This window comes from Papilio machaon, chromosome 19 (genome assembly GCF_912999745.1).
Source record: "Papilio machaon chromosome 19, ilPapMach1.1, whole genome shotgun sequence".
NCBI classification, from domain to species: Eukaryota; Metazoa; Arthropoda; class Insecta; order Lepidoptera; family Papilionidae; genus Papilio; species Papilio machaon.
In genome coordinates this window covers 3,854,868-3,870,428 of record NC_060004.1, presented here as the reverse complement: position 1 = coordinate 3,870,428, position 15,561 = coordinate 3,854,868, and the positions used below count along the sequence as shown (strand labels likewise).

Genomic DNA, 15,561 nt, shown 5'->3' with positions numbered 1-15,561 from the left:
CTCTGCACAACTGCATATATAAAGGAAGTATCTTGTATTAGTCCATTTTATAGACCAACACGTATATCTGAGTCAGTAGGCATATGTCAACATAAACTATGATAGCTCACTAGCGCCCTCCTGTCAATGTCAAAAAAATGTCACAACGTCTTTTTTGTTCTGTAGTTGTCATGTCATGTTTTTTTATAACAAATATAACCGTGATAATAGCGCCTCTTCCATCGAGGCCAGATATCCTATTTTGAGTATACCGTTAGTTTCTACTACTAAAAGATCTGCACTGAGTTTGACAGCTCAATTTTTAGGGAAATTATAAGCTGTTAAATACTTTCATTAGATTTGCGTTTACTACGGATTATTAATAATTTTTTTGGTATTACAGAAGCTCTATATTATGTAGTAAACGTTTCGTAATACGTTACGTCTAATTAAAAAAGTTATAAGCGTCAGGCGACACATTAGAGCGGGCTGGGAATTTAAACCCCAAGGGAGGGTGATCTTTTTATACGTTTTTTTTTGTTTATTTGGTATATGAGTCATAGTAGAGTAAAAAAACAATTTAGTTTTTATAATAACTACTTACTTGCCTATATACTTTTTCTGTTATTTTGATCCTAAACTCTTAAAAATCCAAAACAAAACAAAGTATCCAGTTTCTAAAAACGACAAGCTATCACGAAGAATAAAAGACGGGATCTTCGTTAAAGCAAAAACTTAAAAATATTTTCTCATAAATTTCTCCACATTGTTTTCACAAAGAAGATTAATGGTCGTCGTAATGAAAGTTGATTTAATTTTGTGTTGAAAAACAATAGCTAAACTACATACACATAAAGATAACTAAACTAATTCAATACTAGTAAATCAAAATAGATTTGCAAGATATTTTCAAGTTAAAATTGATGAAAGAGAATTAATCTTACTAATATCATAAATGCGAATATTTGGATGGATGGTTGTTTGTTTGAATGTATCTTCAGAACGGCTCAACAGATCTCGATGAAATTTGGCATAGATGTAGATCATAGTCTGGAAGAACACATAAGCTACTTAGTATTATTTTTTAAATTCCGCGCGGAGTCGCGGGCGATAGCTAGTTGTTTAATAAATATCCAAGTGGCAAGAGGAAATTATTTTTCACTATTTATGTAAACGGCCTATCGAATTTTAAAGAGTAAGGAGTCATTCGATTAGTGTTTTTCATTGGGATCAAAGAGATTCAAATATAATCATACAACAAGCTGACAACCATCCATACGCCCAATTTTGTATTTATAATATTAGCCAGATATTTCTATTTAACAACAGAGGGAGTTTATTAGAATTTTGGGAAATGTTCTATGACATACCAGTACAAGTACACGAGTCAGTTGTCAAACTTGACAATTGAGATAAAACCAGTGGTTTGTGTGTTTGAGCAGAAAAGTTTAGATCAAAAGGTCTTTTTATTCTTAAATATCTTCGGTAGGAATTATCCCAGTGGTACAGTCTATTGGTGAGATTTATAACTTTAGCACGTTAGAACTTGAAGGTTGTTGAAGTCACCGTAAACAGTGAAATGTAATGCGGTGCCCAAATTGTGTTGTAAACAAAATTCTTATTATGTTCCTATTACACGTAGAACGGTATGAAAATTTTACCAATAAAAGACGGTAAAAGTATATCTCCAAGCTAAGTTTCGTGATTCATCGTGAATTTCTGACACCAAAAGCCCAAAGTCAAAATTAGTATGAGATTTATGGTGTATTTTACGTCTGATACTGGCGCAAATTTTGTCGATGACGATACTATAGCTATTGTCACAAATATTCGTGCTAGGCCCACTGTTTTCAGATATCTTGGCGGCTCTTAAATTCGCGAACGAACACAATTTTAGGTACAGCAGAATGCCGCGAAGGGCAGTACGCAGTACCTACGCCGGAGACCTTGCACTGCCAAGATACTTCAAAATAGTAATAACAGTTTACTCTATAGAAATAGGAGTAGACATTTACTTTTGTTATGGAGCTTAGTTTCTGAAATGCAAAGGACAACGTGAACACAATGCTACTCACATGTCCTTAAATAGCCTTTTGTATCACATTTACATGCAAGATAGTTCCATACGACGACACTATGAATAGAATAATGAATTTATTCAGAACTCGCTTTGCATGTTTTTGACGTTGTAATGTTTATGAATCCATTTTAATATAAGATATACATTTATTAACCAACTAGCTGGTACTTACAGTATAGGTCTTTTAATGTATAAATTTTGAGCCATGAACGCAAGAAGTCATACAAACTTTTTGGCATACGTAAATTTGAAATATCAGACAGTTTAAAGCCGATAGTTTGAAATTAAAGGTATCTAAATTCTGTGTTCTACGTCACCAATACAATTTGGTATATCATTGAAGACGTTGAAATTTGTGGTCTATTTGTGTTAGTTTCTCATTTGTCAGGATAACTGAACGGTTGCCATTAAAGTATCGCTTAACACGGACATCATCCATCATTAGACACTGACGTAGTGTTTGATCCGGCATATCACATTTCTTTTATTTTCTGTAATTCTTCAAATCTCCCTCCATAACGACTAAATACGCGCCATAGTACATACGTAAAAAAAATGTTTACAGTCATGTACATACTACATAGAAAAACAGCCGTGAACTTATATTCAGTGCATTTCAATCAAGCTTAGTGTTTCGTATTCTTGCCGCAGTCTTTCTGTAATGTGTATATGATTCAGAAAAAAAATCTATTTGCTTATAATGGACTTCTGTAATCTCTTATACTATTTAAAATATTAAAATTTACAAAGCATGTTGACTTGCAGCATGTAACATAACTCCATCCATGGTACCGTGAGTGCTCCAAATACATCTGAAGTACAATTTTTTTTTTTATTATTTTGCGATCTTTTTTCTGCAAGTTTTCAAAAACATATATGGTGATTTCATACTAGCATGTTGGGATATTCATGCTACGATTGTTTGCTGTAGTGACTTATAATTGTCTTTGGTTGTTACAGAGTGTGATGCCTAACACGGCGGGCAGCGGGTTCCAATGGGACAAGCTCTCGCCCGCCGAGTTCCAGCAGCTGCAAGAGTTAGCCTCATGTGAGTTATACAATTATATAAAATTCTCGTGTTACGGGGTTCGAACTTGAACTCCTCCGAAACGGCTTGACCGATTCTCATGAAATTTTGTGAGTATATTCAGTAGGTCTGAGAATCGGCCAACATCTGTTTTTCATAACCCCCCATTTAGTTTTTTTTTAACTGCGCGCGGACGGAGTCGCGGGCGACAGCTAGTACAATTATATAAATAAGAACGTCCTCAGTGAATAACTTACAGGTAACAGTCTAGGTCTCTTCTAATTAATAAGGTATCAAGGACGTTGTTGTCAAAAGTATTAATAAAAATAACATTGACAATAAAGAATAAGTCTAAAAAGACTTAGTCTTTCTAAATTCTTTATTCAGTCATTCTATTACCTTTTTTTTTTTTTTTTTACCTATGCTAGTGGCTTGAATATTGTATTACAGGTTTGAGATTTTTTTTAACTAATTTGTAAGAACAAACGAAAATTGCTTAGTCTAAATGTAATGTCCTGGTTCTTAATTTTATCTTTAATTTGTTCAATTCGGCGTGTTTTAGTATCCAGGAGAGTACTCTCTTTTCGCAAAAAAAATGCTTAATTCATAAAAAAGTTAATTCACGTTCTTAAGCTCCTTAAATAAAAATGTTTGTCCCGTGCCCCAGTATTTTTCCAAGGAAAGCCACAATCTACATTTATATTAGCCTTCAAACCGCGACCTTTGCATATTAAATATTTTCAACATAAATACTAATCGTCGTCAAAATATTGCATTTGGCAAAAGATCTATCAGAAAGTTATTATGTGTTCCGCTAATTCATATCACCGGTTTATTCAGTCAATATTACCAATATATTAAAGAATATATAAATCTTACTAATATTATAAATGCGAATGTTTAGATGGATGGATGTTTGTTTGAAGGTATCTCCAGAACGACTGTATGGATCCCGCTGAAATTTGGCATAGATATAAAACATAGTCTGGAAGAACATATAGGCTATTAGTTTTTTTTATTCCGTACGGACGGAATCGCGGGCGACAGCTACATAGTTAGCTTAATTAAATGTAGTAATGTACTAAATTATTAATGTACAAAAAATCTCTAGCTAAAGTTTACATTACAATTTAACTTTCATAGTAAATTTTACTAATATTATAAGTGCAAATGTTTAGACGGATGGATGTTTGTTTGAAGGTATCTCCGGAACGGCACAACGGATCTTGATGAAATTCGGCACAGATTTAGAACATAGCCTGGAAGAACAAAAAAGCTACTAATCAAGTTTCATGTTAACTCAGCGCGGAGGGAATCGCGGTCAACAGCTAGTAAATAATTAAACCTAATTGATTTTTTTTAAATTCCAGATTCGACTAAGAAGCTGCAAAATGTTCTCAACGAATTTTGCGAAGTCAAAAAGCAAAGTCCAGATGGGGTAAGTCTGATTCAGAACTTATATCTATTAAATAAAATTATTATGTTAAATGTAATAATAACATTAAATGTAATTAAATGTAACACTTTATGAATCAAACAACCATAATTAATTTGAGTTGTTAAATGAGTGTGACCACTAAAAACATATTAAGTGCACACTCTCGTATATTGAAAGCTATTGAAAAAACTGATTCATTTCCCTTCCATAATATTGCTAAACAACTGTTTAAACTATTCACTTTAGTGAAAATAAAAAAAAAACTATAGAATTGGAAAATGTTGCAAAAGTTTCAAATATTTGAACTTTCATTAACTGGAATAAGATAACAACCCTCAAAATGTTCAAGCGCGGATATGTTTTTTCAATAATTTTATACAAGCGCTCTTTACCTTAATTGCATTTTGTGTCAACGATTTTCTGGTTAGCGATTTTTCTGAACTCATAAATAAATCTAAGGTTGATTCAAAGTCTAGTGATCTCGCCTCTCTCGTGATATGTCCTGAAAGTATTTTTTTTTCTTCTAAGTCAAAGTTCTTACTTAAAAGATGTAAGAGTCTATTTTAAAACAGTTAAGCGTTATCATGTACACTTTTAACTACAAAGTTAGAGAAAGTAATAAATACTTACGACTTTAAAAATTTCAAGACATTCTATTCATCTGTCTGAGTATGATGGAATTTTGAGCAGTTAGTGATTTAGGAATAGATCGTATTTTTTAAAAGTTACACAAATTCTTTGCGTTCGTAAATGCCTTTCGTTGAAGCATTTATGCGGCACCATTGCGGATCGTCGGCCTTAGCATAATATGCTAATGTTTTTTTCTTTAGGAATCTCCACTATTTTTGCCATTACCACTCAGCCTATTCAAAACAAAATTCTAAATTGGTTTTTGTTTTATCATATAAAATTATTCCAGACTATACCAGAAAGATGTTACAAGAAAATAATTTAGACATATGAAAAAAACAGCTAGATACACGGTGCCGGAGGCCTAATTTTAGTCCTCTTTCCCTTGATACCCTTTTCTTATAAGGGAAGAATGAGAAGGGAAAGTGTATTTGATGGAGGATATATTATGGAGGATAGATTGGAGGGGATATATTCTCTTCCTGTGCGTCCCCCCTTCCGTCGGTTAAAGGTACCTGCAATTGGGAGTGTGAAAAAAAATTAATGTTTATTTTTTATATATATTTTAAAAACTTAATTATTAATTTTATCGATGTGTAACGTGAAAAACGAAAAATATTTTTTTTTTCAATTAATTACAAGCGATTTAAAATTAAAATATAGTCACGTGAATGTGAACGATAGCCACAATACTTGTGACGTCATAATGTTTCGCAAATTCATAATGGGTATGTTCCGATATGCACTGCGACCACTGTACAGTGTGACGTCAATTCAGTATACTGTGAAGCCGTCCGTCCCTTTATAGCCAGTTATACTGGTTACGATTTAAAACGGAACGCAATCCCGTTTACTTTCAGCAGCATTTTTTGACACATCATTCAAATGAGTGTGTTCAAGTTTTCTAGTACATTAAAAAAACTGTTTTGGAGTAGTGTCAAATTAAAAATATTTTAATTAATATGAATTGGTACTGCGGCAGTATACTGGCAGTTCATAACAGAACGAATTTTTCTACAGTGATAGCACTGTGCAGTGCTCGCAGTGCATATCGGAACATATCCAAATGCATCGTTTACCGCTATTATACGTCAGCTGTCAAGTTGACAAAAAAACAGTATGAAGTCACATGCGCTCAGATTTGTTCGGGAGTTCTCGGCGCGTCTTCGGTACTGGATTCAAAAATTAATTTTGATTTTGATATAACTTTTTAATTATTGCGAAAAATAAAAAAATAAAAATTGTTTTGCAATAAAACTTATAGATGATCTTTCCATTTTTCAAAGAAAAAAAAAATTCACACACTCAATTGCAGATGCCTATGTGCAGCGGTCGCTTGGCTATATCTCAATAGTTTTTGGTCAGTAAACAATTTATTGCCTACGAATATCTGTGTGTCATCTATCATATTTGACTGCCGCCGTAACAATTGCGTATGAAAGGGATCTCAGCGCCTGTACAATAAAAATGCGAGCTTTAAAAATATTAATTAATATTTATTTTAAAATTGAACAAAAAATGACATGCATGTAAATTAAATTTTATTAGGCAAGTGTTGCAATAACAAAAAAGAATAAATAAAAAATATCTTCTAGCCAGGTTGCCATTTCAATATTTAAATGTTTAATATTTATTAAACATAATTGGGCCCGGCAACAAATTAAACAATATAATAAGAGTAAACTCTTTTCTTTAACTTTAGAACTAAACTAAAATTACCTATACATAGGTTTAACTTAACATTAACATACAATTAATAAGAGTGTTACAAGCACCTTTAAAGGTTTTAGCATTGTCACAATAAATGATTGTGGGTAAACCACGCCTAGCTATAAATCTTTTCAGACATGCCAAGAAAGCCTCTGTAGTCAAATCGGTGACTACTTCAGCATGTATAGCCTTGGTCATAAAACACACAAAAAGTGCAATATAAGCTTTTGATTGCAATGGCTTCCGGATTCTCGCAACCTTTATGCTAAATGGGCCACAAAAGTCAACACCCACTGTCTGAAATGGTCTTTGAGGAGTGATGCGTTCACTCGGTAGAGAGCCCATTAGCTGCTTCGCAGCTACAGCTTTTAGACGAAAGCACTTAATACACTTGTGGACAACTTTTTTTACCTCACGAATACCACTTACTAAATAAAACCTTTGGGATAGAGAACTGAGAACTAATTTAGCTCCAGCATGAAGCAGACGGAGATGCTCTCGCTCTATAATCAACCTAGTAAGATGAGTCGATTTGGGAATTATAGCAGGATGTATTTTTTCATAAGGCAGGTTAGCTGCATTTTGAAGCCTTCCCCCCACACGGAGGACATTGTTACTGTCCAAGAATGGATGCAAATTGACTAGACTCGACTTAATAGTCTTACCCTGAACAACAGCATTAACTTCATTAGAAAGACAGTGATACTGAGTGACAGAAATGATGGTCATTAAAGAGTCATTCAGCTCACTGGGGGACAAGTGGCCTGTAGACTTATTGTTTTTATTTCGACAATTATGCACAAATCTTTTAAGAAGAGCAACAATGCGTTGTAGCTTGCTCAAGTTTGAATATTTTTCAATCAAGGCAAGATCTGGAGCGTCAGTAGTGCAAACATTAGCAGTCACTATTTCTTCTTGGGTTGTAAGAAAAGGATGCAAGATATCTGCCGATGCAGGAATGTGCACGAAATCTTTATTAACCAAAATAGCTGGACCGTGCCACCACAATTTGTTTAATTTGAGCTTTTGAGGGTCAGTACCTCTTGACAGAAGATCGGCGGGATTACTTTCAGATCTAACATGTGACCATTGCACATTATTTGTCAATTCTTTGATTTGCTTAATCCGTCTTGAAACGTAGAGATCTTTAATGGTTTTTTGAGACTGTAACCACATAAGGACGATTTGTGAGTCACTATAAAGGTACACTTTAAATGAAGGGAGTTGATTTTTTAATTTTTCTTCAACCCTGTGTACAAGTTGCGACATGAGCAAGACACTATTGAGCTCAAGTTTAGGCATTGTTAAGGATTTATTTAAAGGCGCAACACGCGATTTTGAACACAGCAGGTTAGATTGTACGTTTCCATGTTGGTCAAAAACCCTTAAATATAGACAACAACCAAACGCCTTTATAGAGGCATCTGCATATCCTATTAGCTCTACCAATAGTAAATTCTTGCTAATTATAGCCCTAGGTACAGTAAGCGTTTCCATTAATTTTAAATTCATAAGGAATTTATTCCAAACATTAATTTGTGCTTGGGGCAATATAGTATCCCAATCTATTTTCATGGACCACAATTCTTGCATGAAAATTTTTGCAATAACTATTATAGGACCAATCAGCCCTAATGGATCAAACATTTTTCCTATGAAACTTAAAATGCTCCTCTTTGTTTGAATATTTTTAGTATCAATGTTGGGAATGGTAAAAGTAAATATATCAGGGAGAACATCATATTTCAATCCTAATGATTTAATAATGTTACTTTTATCCATCTCAAGTGATTCAAAATATTTCTGTTCTGTTGGAACATCGCTTAGAACTTCTGGTACATTTGAACACCATTTGTGCAGAGTGAATCCCCCCTTACCCAACAGCTCTACCAGTTCAGTCTTTAATTTAATTAGCTGCTCTATACTATTCGCCCCCATTAGTACATCATCCACATAAGTGTTACAATACATTGCCTGTGATGCAAGTGGGTAAGTATCTTTATAGTCTTCTGCTAATTTTATAAGACATCTAGTAGCCAAATAGGTAGAAGATTTCAAACCATAGGTGACAGTCTGTAGCTGCAAGCAAAGAATGGGCTTTAAAGGATCATCTCGCCAGAGAATATTTTGAAGAGATCTATGATGCTCATTAATGTAAACGGTTCTAAACATTTTTGTCATGTCACAAATTAGTGTATAGATGTAGGTTCTGAAAAGTACAAGGATATCAAACAATTCACTCTGAACAACAGGTCCATTTAACATAACGTCATTGAGAGATATTTTATTTTTTGATTTCCCACTACCATTAAATACTACACGAATTTTTGTAGTTTTACTATTTTCGTTGAATACTGCATGGTGAGCTAAAAAGTATACTGGACCATTCTGTATATCATATTCACCTACATCAACTATCTTGGCATGCCCTAAAGCAATATATTCATCAATGAACCTTTTATATAATTGAAGATACATGGAACACTTTTTAAACCTTTTTTCCAGTGCAAGAAATCTTTGTAAGGCGATTGAGAAAGAATCCCCGAGGTGTAACTGATCTAAACTTGTAACAAGTGGCATATCAACATAGAATTTGTTTTCTTCTAGTTTAACAGATGAAAGAAAAATATTTTCTGCTTTTTGTTTTTCTGTGTTTTCAATAAGTGATACCTCTGGGACTTTCTCATTCAACCAAAATTGTTGCATAATGTTTTCAAGTTTTTCAGTATTACAAAAAGCAAAATTTGACACTAAAGTTTCATTTTTATTCAATGAGTTACTAGGGACAGTGCCTCCCACGATATATCCAAAGAGTGTATTTTGTAAGACAGGACCATTTAGCAATTTAATATGACCATTCAAAAGAATGTTAAAATATACATCAGCTCCTAAAAGTAATGAAATCTCGTCAGGTACATTAAAATTATCATCAGACAAAAATACATTCTTTGGTAATTTGTACTGCTGTATATCAATTTCTTGTTGAGGCAACTGTGTAGTTATAGAATCCACTACATGACATTTAATGTGGAGTTGCACACCTTGCACTGGAGAATAAATATTAAGTTTTACATAATTATTTATGTTGTTACATTTATTACCAATACCAATAATATTGGTGGCTTGATAAAAAAGTTTCAAGGATAACCTTGCCATTAAAGATTTTGTTATAAATGAGGCTTGGCTACCAGTATCTAATAGAGCCCTCACAAATAGGTAATGTCCCCTAGCATCATAGACTTTAACCTTCACAGTAGGCAGTAACACTTGATTAGAGGAACTATTTGTGTGAAGAACAACATTTTGCTCTGGATCTCCTTTACTATCATCCTCATGGAGAAGGGTATTGTGGTCTTTTTTACAACTTTTACATTTAAAGTGAAACCTGCAGCGTCCCTTGTGATCGTTGAGACAAGTCGAACACAAAGTTCGATCTTGCACAAAATTAAGACGATCACTAGTAGGAGCTAACTTAAAGCGCGGGCATTCAAAAAGTAAGTGACCAACTCCTTCACAAAAATTACAATTTCTTTTAATTGTATTTTTATTATTAGTAGCAACATTGCTGACCCTAAAGACTTTTTTGGAGGTGTTTTCATGAGATGCCCTTTCTCCGCTATCCTCTAGAGCAGTAGCACGTTTCTCCAAAAAAGTAATGAACTCAGCAATTGTTGGTAAAGATTCATTATTGCGTTCTAATTGAAACGCTCTGTTGGTATATTGATCCAACTTCTTACTCAAAATAGATAAAAGCAACATATGCCATTGATCTACTGGTTGTTTTAAATTTCTAAGAGCATGAAGCTGCTGTTGAACATCAGAAACAAATGTTCTAATTGCGGCCGCAGTACCCCTCTGCATGGTTGGCAATTCTAAGATCACATTAATATGATTTGCAATCAACCTAGCTTTATTATCAAACCTCCTTCTTAATAGCTCCAGAGATTCTTCATAAGACTCATTAATAAGAGGCAAATTAACAATGATTGCCAATGCATCATCACTGACATATTTTCTCAAGTAAAATAGTTTTTGAACATTGGACAAGGACTTATCCTTATCAATAACTGCAGTAAATAAATCCATGAAAGGAGCATATTTTGTATAATCTTTTCCTGAGAAAATTGGAAGTTCAATATTTGGTAATCGGCAATTGGTTACATTTGAGCATCCTGATTTACTAGAATCGGTCAAGGTTTTAAGACTTTCATTTAGCTTAGATAATATAAAATAATATTTTTCTTCTACAAGATCTATGTTTTCCTTATCATTTGCATCTAACATCAGGATGTCCAATTGTATTCTTTCGTATTCATGCATAGTAGCGACTAACTTATCTTTACGAGTTTGAAGGATCTCCAGAGAAGAGGTTAAATGTTTTTGATCATTTATAAAAGTTTCAATGCGAGTAATAGTACCTTTAAGCAGTCCACGATGAATTATTAATTTTTTCAAGTCTTCAGCCATGTTTAACGACTGAACCGTACACTTTTAAAGAACTCTTGAAACACTATATATATTGTAACCGCACTTTATTACACTTTTATTCATCAAACAAACTTTCACTTTGAAGAAAATCAAAACCAACGAATTCCCGTTTGTTTACAAAACAATTGTTGACAGCTGACAGATATGTACGTCCGCCAACCTTACGACAGCATTCCGCATCATAGATGTCGACACTCTGAGGCTGACAATTGTGCCAACATTGCGGTAACAACCCACGCCGCGCGCCTTGTTCAAACTGGTTCGAATTGGATATAAAAAGATGGAATTTTATTTGCAGCTAATAGCAATTATTTTCTTCAATATTCGCATGGACATTATATTTTTATATGCAATCTTGATGTTCTTCGAGTCCACGAGGCGAGAAACCATAAGTTCCTCGCAATTTTCTATTGCGAACTTGGCGGGCCACAAACGTACCGGAGGCCGGTATATAGTTCACAAGCACCGCAAAAAACAATTTTGCACTAAAACTTTCACTGGTTTAAATCGAAGGACCACTAGCTCGCATGTACAATAAAAATGCGAGCTTTAAAAATATTAATTAATATTTATTTTAAAATTGAACAAAAAATGACATGCATGTAAATTAAATTTTATTAGGCAAGTGTTGCAATAACAAAAAAGAATAAATAAAAAATATCTTCTAGCCAGGTTGCCATTTCAATATTTAAATGTTTAATATTTATTAAACAGCGCCAAAAAAATGACGAAAATCAAATAAGCACAGTATACTACGGTTTGTAGGCCAGTGCATGTTTAAAGGTAAGTGATCAGAGCAGATAAATCAGTAACATATTAACGTGGCAGTGAAATGACACCGTTAGTGACGCTATTACTCACTTAAATCACCTCGCACGAGCAATACTCGCACCCTCGGGGCCCAATCACCGCAATGCCGCGTCACCCTAGCAAATTGACGGTTATATTTCACTATATAGTTATCATCAAAATACGACACGTTTAATAATTACTAGGTCACTATAATTCATGTATTGACTGGCAAATAATTAAAAGAAAACACTAAGCTCAACTGACATTATCATTACGACACTCACAAGAATACGAATTGAAAGAAACCTCTAATAAAAATTCACTAAACAACGTCGCAATTGACAGTCATACAAACATGTTTACATACCTACGGACTCACGAAAAATATCACTATGCTCTTACTGAAGTGAGTAGTAAGGGACCCATACAAAGCTTGTCTGGAACATTATGTAAGTAGAAACCAGGTATAAGTCCTAACATAAATTAATCATTCAAGTATCACTTAAACGAAACAAATTAAAAAGATAAAAGCAATTAGAAGTAAAAATAAACGTTGAATTTGATAAACAAGGATAAGGTCAACAACATCGCAGTACAGATGTGATGTAAGGAGGTTGCATATTTTATGGCAGACGAAGGTTTTATTGCAAAGATTACGGACAAGGATAATGTGTCACTGGGATTGAGGCTTAATCTTTAATCTTTTGGCGTCATGCTGATAGCTACCAACATCACTGAAATGTCTCATGCAAAATATTTTTAACTGTACAAAGTATTAACCAAATCTAGATGGTATTTTGTGAGCATCTCTATCATTTGTAAAAAAAATGTTACGATTATTTTTCAAATAAGATGTCCGAAAAAAGACTTGTACAAAGATATACATACCATTCTGGACGTAAAACCGAGTAATACTGAGTTTTTAAAGAAACTAATGATTTTAAAAAATATTCATTGATTTTGTTTATGTTGTAAAAGTCCATAAAAAGTTTTTTTAAGTCGCACGCTGGTACAAACATTCACAAAAGACGTCACAAATATTATTCAAGGAGATGTTTGTGACCAATAAACCTATTATACTTACAAAGCGAAATGAGTGATTTCAAAATGAAATCGTCAACGAAGGATAATCAACCTTAACTATAACGAGATTGGTTTGAATTTTCTTTCTATCCATTGAATCTACTGATTGCATATGACGTCACACAAAATATAGGACGGAAGATATGACGTCAGACATTGCGTACTACAGGTTTAAAATATTCACGAAAACATTTTAAACTTTCAGTTTTTAATCTCTATTACTTGAATTATAAGAAGAAAACTATAACCATAAAATAATTTATGTTGACAACTTCACTGTAATTTTATATTGAAGAAGCAAGGAAAATTTAAGCCGAAAATGTGAATGATATTGTAAATTAGGATACAAAATTAAATCATTTTCAGAGTTACGAATACACGAAGAAAGAAATATAAAAAAATCAAATCAAAACAAAGAAAGATTGAATTTACAATAATAAGTGTAGAGTATTTTATAACTTATTCTTTATTTTTTACTACGCAAATAGAAACAGACCTGATACAAAGGAAATAAACAGTTATAACCTTTGTATTGTTAGAATCCGGGTAGTGGAAATAGAACAAATTCTATTTGTGGAAATCAATGAAAACTTTTTGGCAACGATTCAATCTGAACGTGAAATACTGAATGGCTTGTAGTATTGTCACTACTATGCGGTCAAATAAATCTTCATTCAAAGTTATGATGTGACCTTATCATTCGACTAGTCATGACGAATAACAAAAATTATTATTTTAAGTGTTCCTTAAAATTTTTGATAATTTCAGAGTTTTTTTTTTACTAGATGACTTTTAACTGATTTGAAAAACTCTAGAATCAATGGAGCCTATACTACTCAGTGATAAAGTTGCTTTCTAAACGCAAAAGATTTTTTAAATTCGTTTCAGTACTTTTTGAGTTTAACCGTTACATACAAAATACATAAATGCTATCTTCCTTGGCTAGAATTACAGCGTGTCTCTAAAGCTACTTAAAGCAATTACATTTACTTTTATGAAATCTTACTTAAATTGGTTTTACTTTTGTACTCTTATGTCATATCTTAACAGCCTATAATGCAATAGTAATACATAAGTAAATATTGATATTTTCGCGAGTAAATAAAATACAACTTATGTTATTTGTAACGTAAGTTTCGAGCACACTGGTCCTAAACAAACATGGCTTTGAAAAAGAAATACACATTTTCCGTCTCATTCTACAAACATATTGTCATATTAGTAGAACAATGAATATTTGCCAAATATTGGTTGGAAGTATAGTAAGAAGTTATGTTGGCTTAGTAAAGTTTTTAATTTTAAATTGTTTTTTTTTTATAAGGCCAGTGATAAATATTAAAAAAGATATACGTTGCGATATAATTTAAATTTTTTAAACATAATCGTTGAAGTATATTGTAAGTCTAAAGGCTGTTGTAATGAATTACGCCTTTAATGAAATACTAATTAAATGAATATAATTCAATATAATATAATTTTATACGTACATAGACACTACATAGATAAAGCTTTATTTCACAAGAACGTAAATATAAAAATATTTTATCACATTTCTTCTTTTCCAAGAAGGCCGTCTGAACGGAATGTTGGTACAGGAATTTAATATAAGGAAGGAAATGAAAATTCACTTCAATAAGTAAATAGATTCGCATTTATTTATTCAATGCCTTTCCTTTGTTTTGTCGGAAAAAACCTTTGGTGATCAAACAATTTAAAAATAATTATTTAAGTAAATGGAATTTACTCTTCAAATTTCTTGCTCTTTAAAGATACCTTTATAGCTAAAATTAGCCTCTGGCCGTCGCTTTGTTAGTTAAGTATGTAAACTAACGGCCATTCATCCATACATACTCGCAAAAATCCTAATAATCGGGGAAAAATAGCTTGAACTTAAAAGATTCCTATTATGTATATATGTATATTTTTTTTTATTTTCGGATTTGTTAATATGGAGCAGGTTTGTGAACATTCGACTTAAACGTTACGATTTTTGTTTGTTCTCTTATAGCACTTCAAATTTTTTTTTCACTAAGTTATTCTACACCGTTTACAAGAACTATAATCAATTAAATTCAAAGCAATTAGTTACTTAGGCGAGTCTTATCTGACCTAAATATGCAAGTCACGTTTTCTATCAACAGAACCAAGTGGCGGCCGTAGATTGACGAAGTTAGAGAACAATGCTAAGTTAAGACAACCACGACAACGACAAACTTCCTCGAACATATCATTTATATAAAATAGACCGAATTTTGAGGAGTATAAGAGTTATTTTTACCGTCAGCTAAAATTATTTTGACTTCTTGATTATGACATTATACTTTGACCTGAATT

The 15,561-nt window shown here is 32.8% G+C and overlaps 1 protein-coding gene across 1 annotated transcript in view; it reads left to right on the top strand.

The window, feature by feature from the left end:
• Positions 1–15,561, top strand: part of LOC106715311 (diacylglycerol kinase 1) — a 66,790-nt gene that overhangs the window by 30,870 nt on the left and 20,359 nt on the right. The window contains exons 2-3 of the mRNA XM_045682465.1: positions 3,020–3,107; positions 4,457–4,524. Coding sequence (XP_045538421.1) covers positions 3,026–3,107; positions 4,457–4,524 — 150 coding nt within the window. The 5' untranslated portion in view covers positions 3,020–3,025. The remainder of the gene's footprint in view (positions 1–3,019; positions 3,108–4,456; positions 4,525–15,561) is intronic.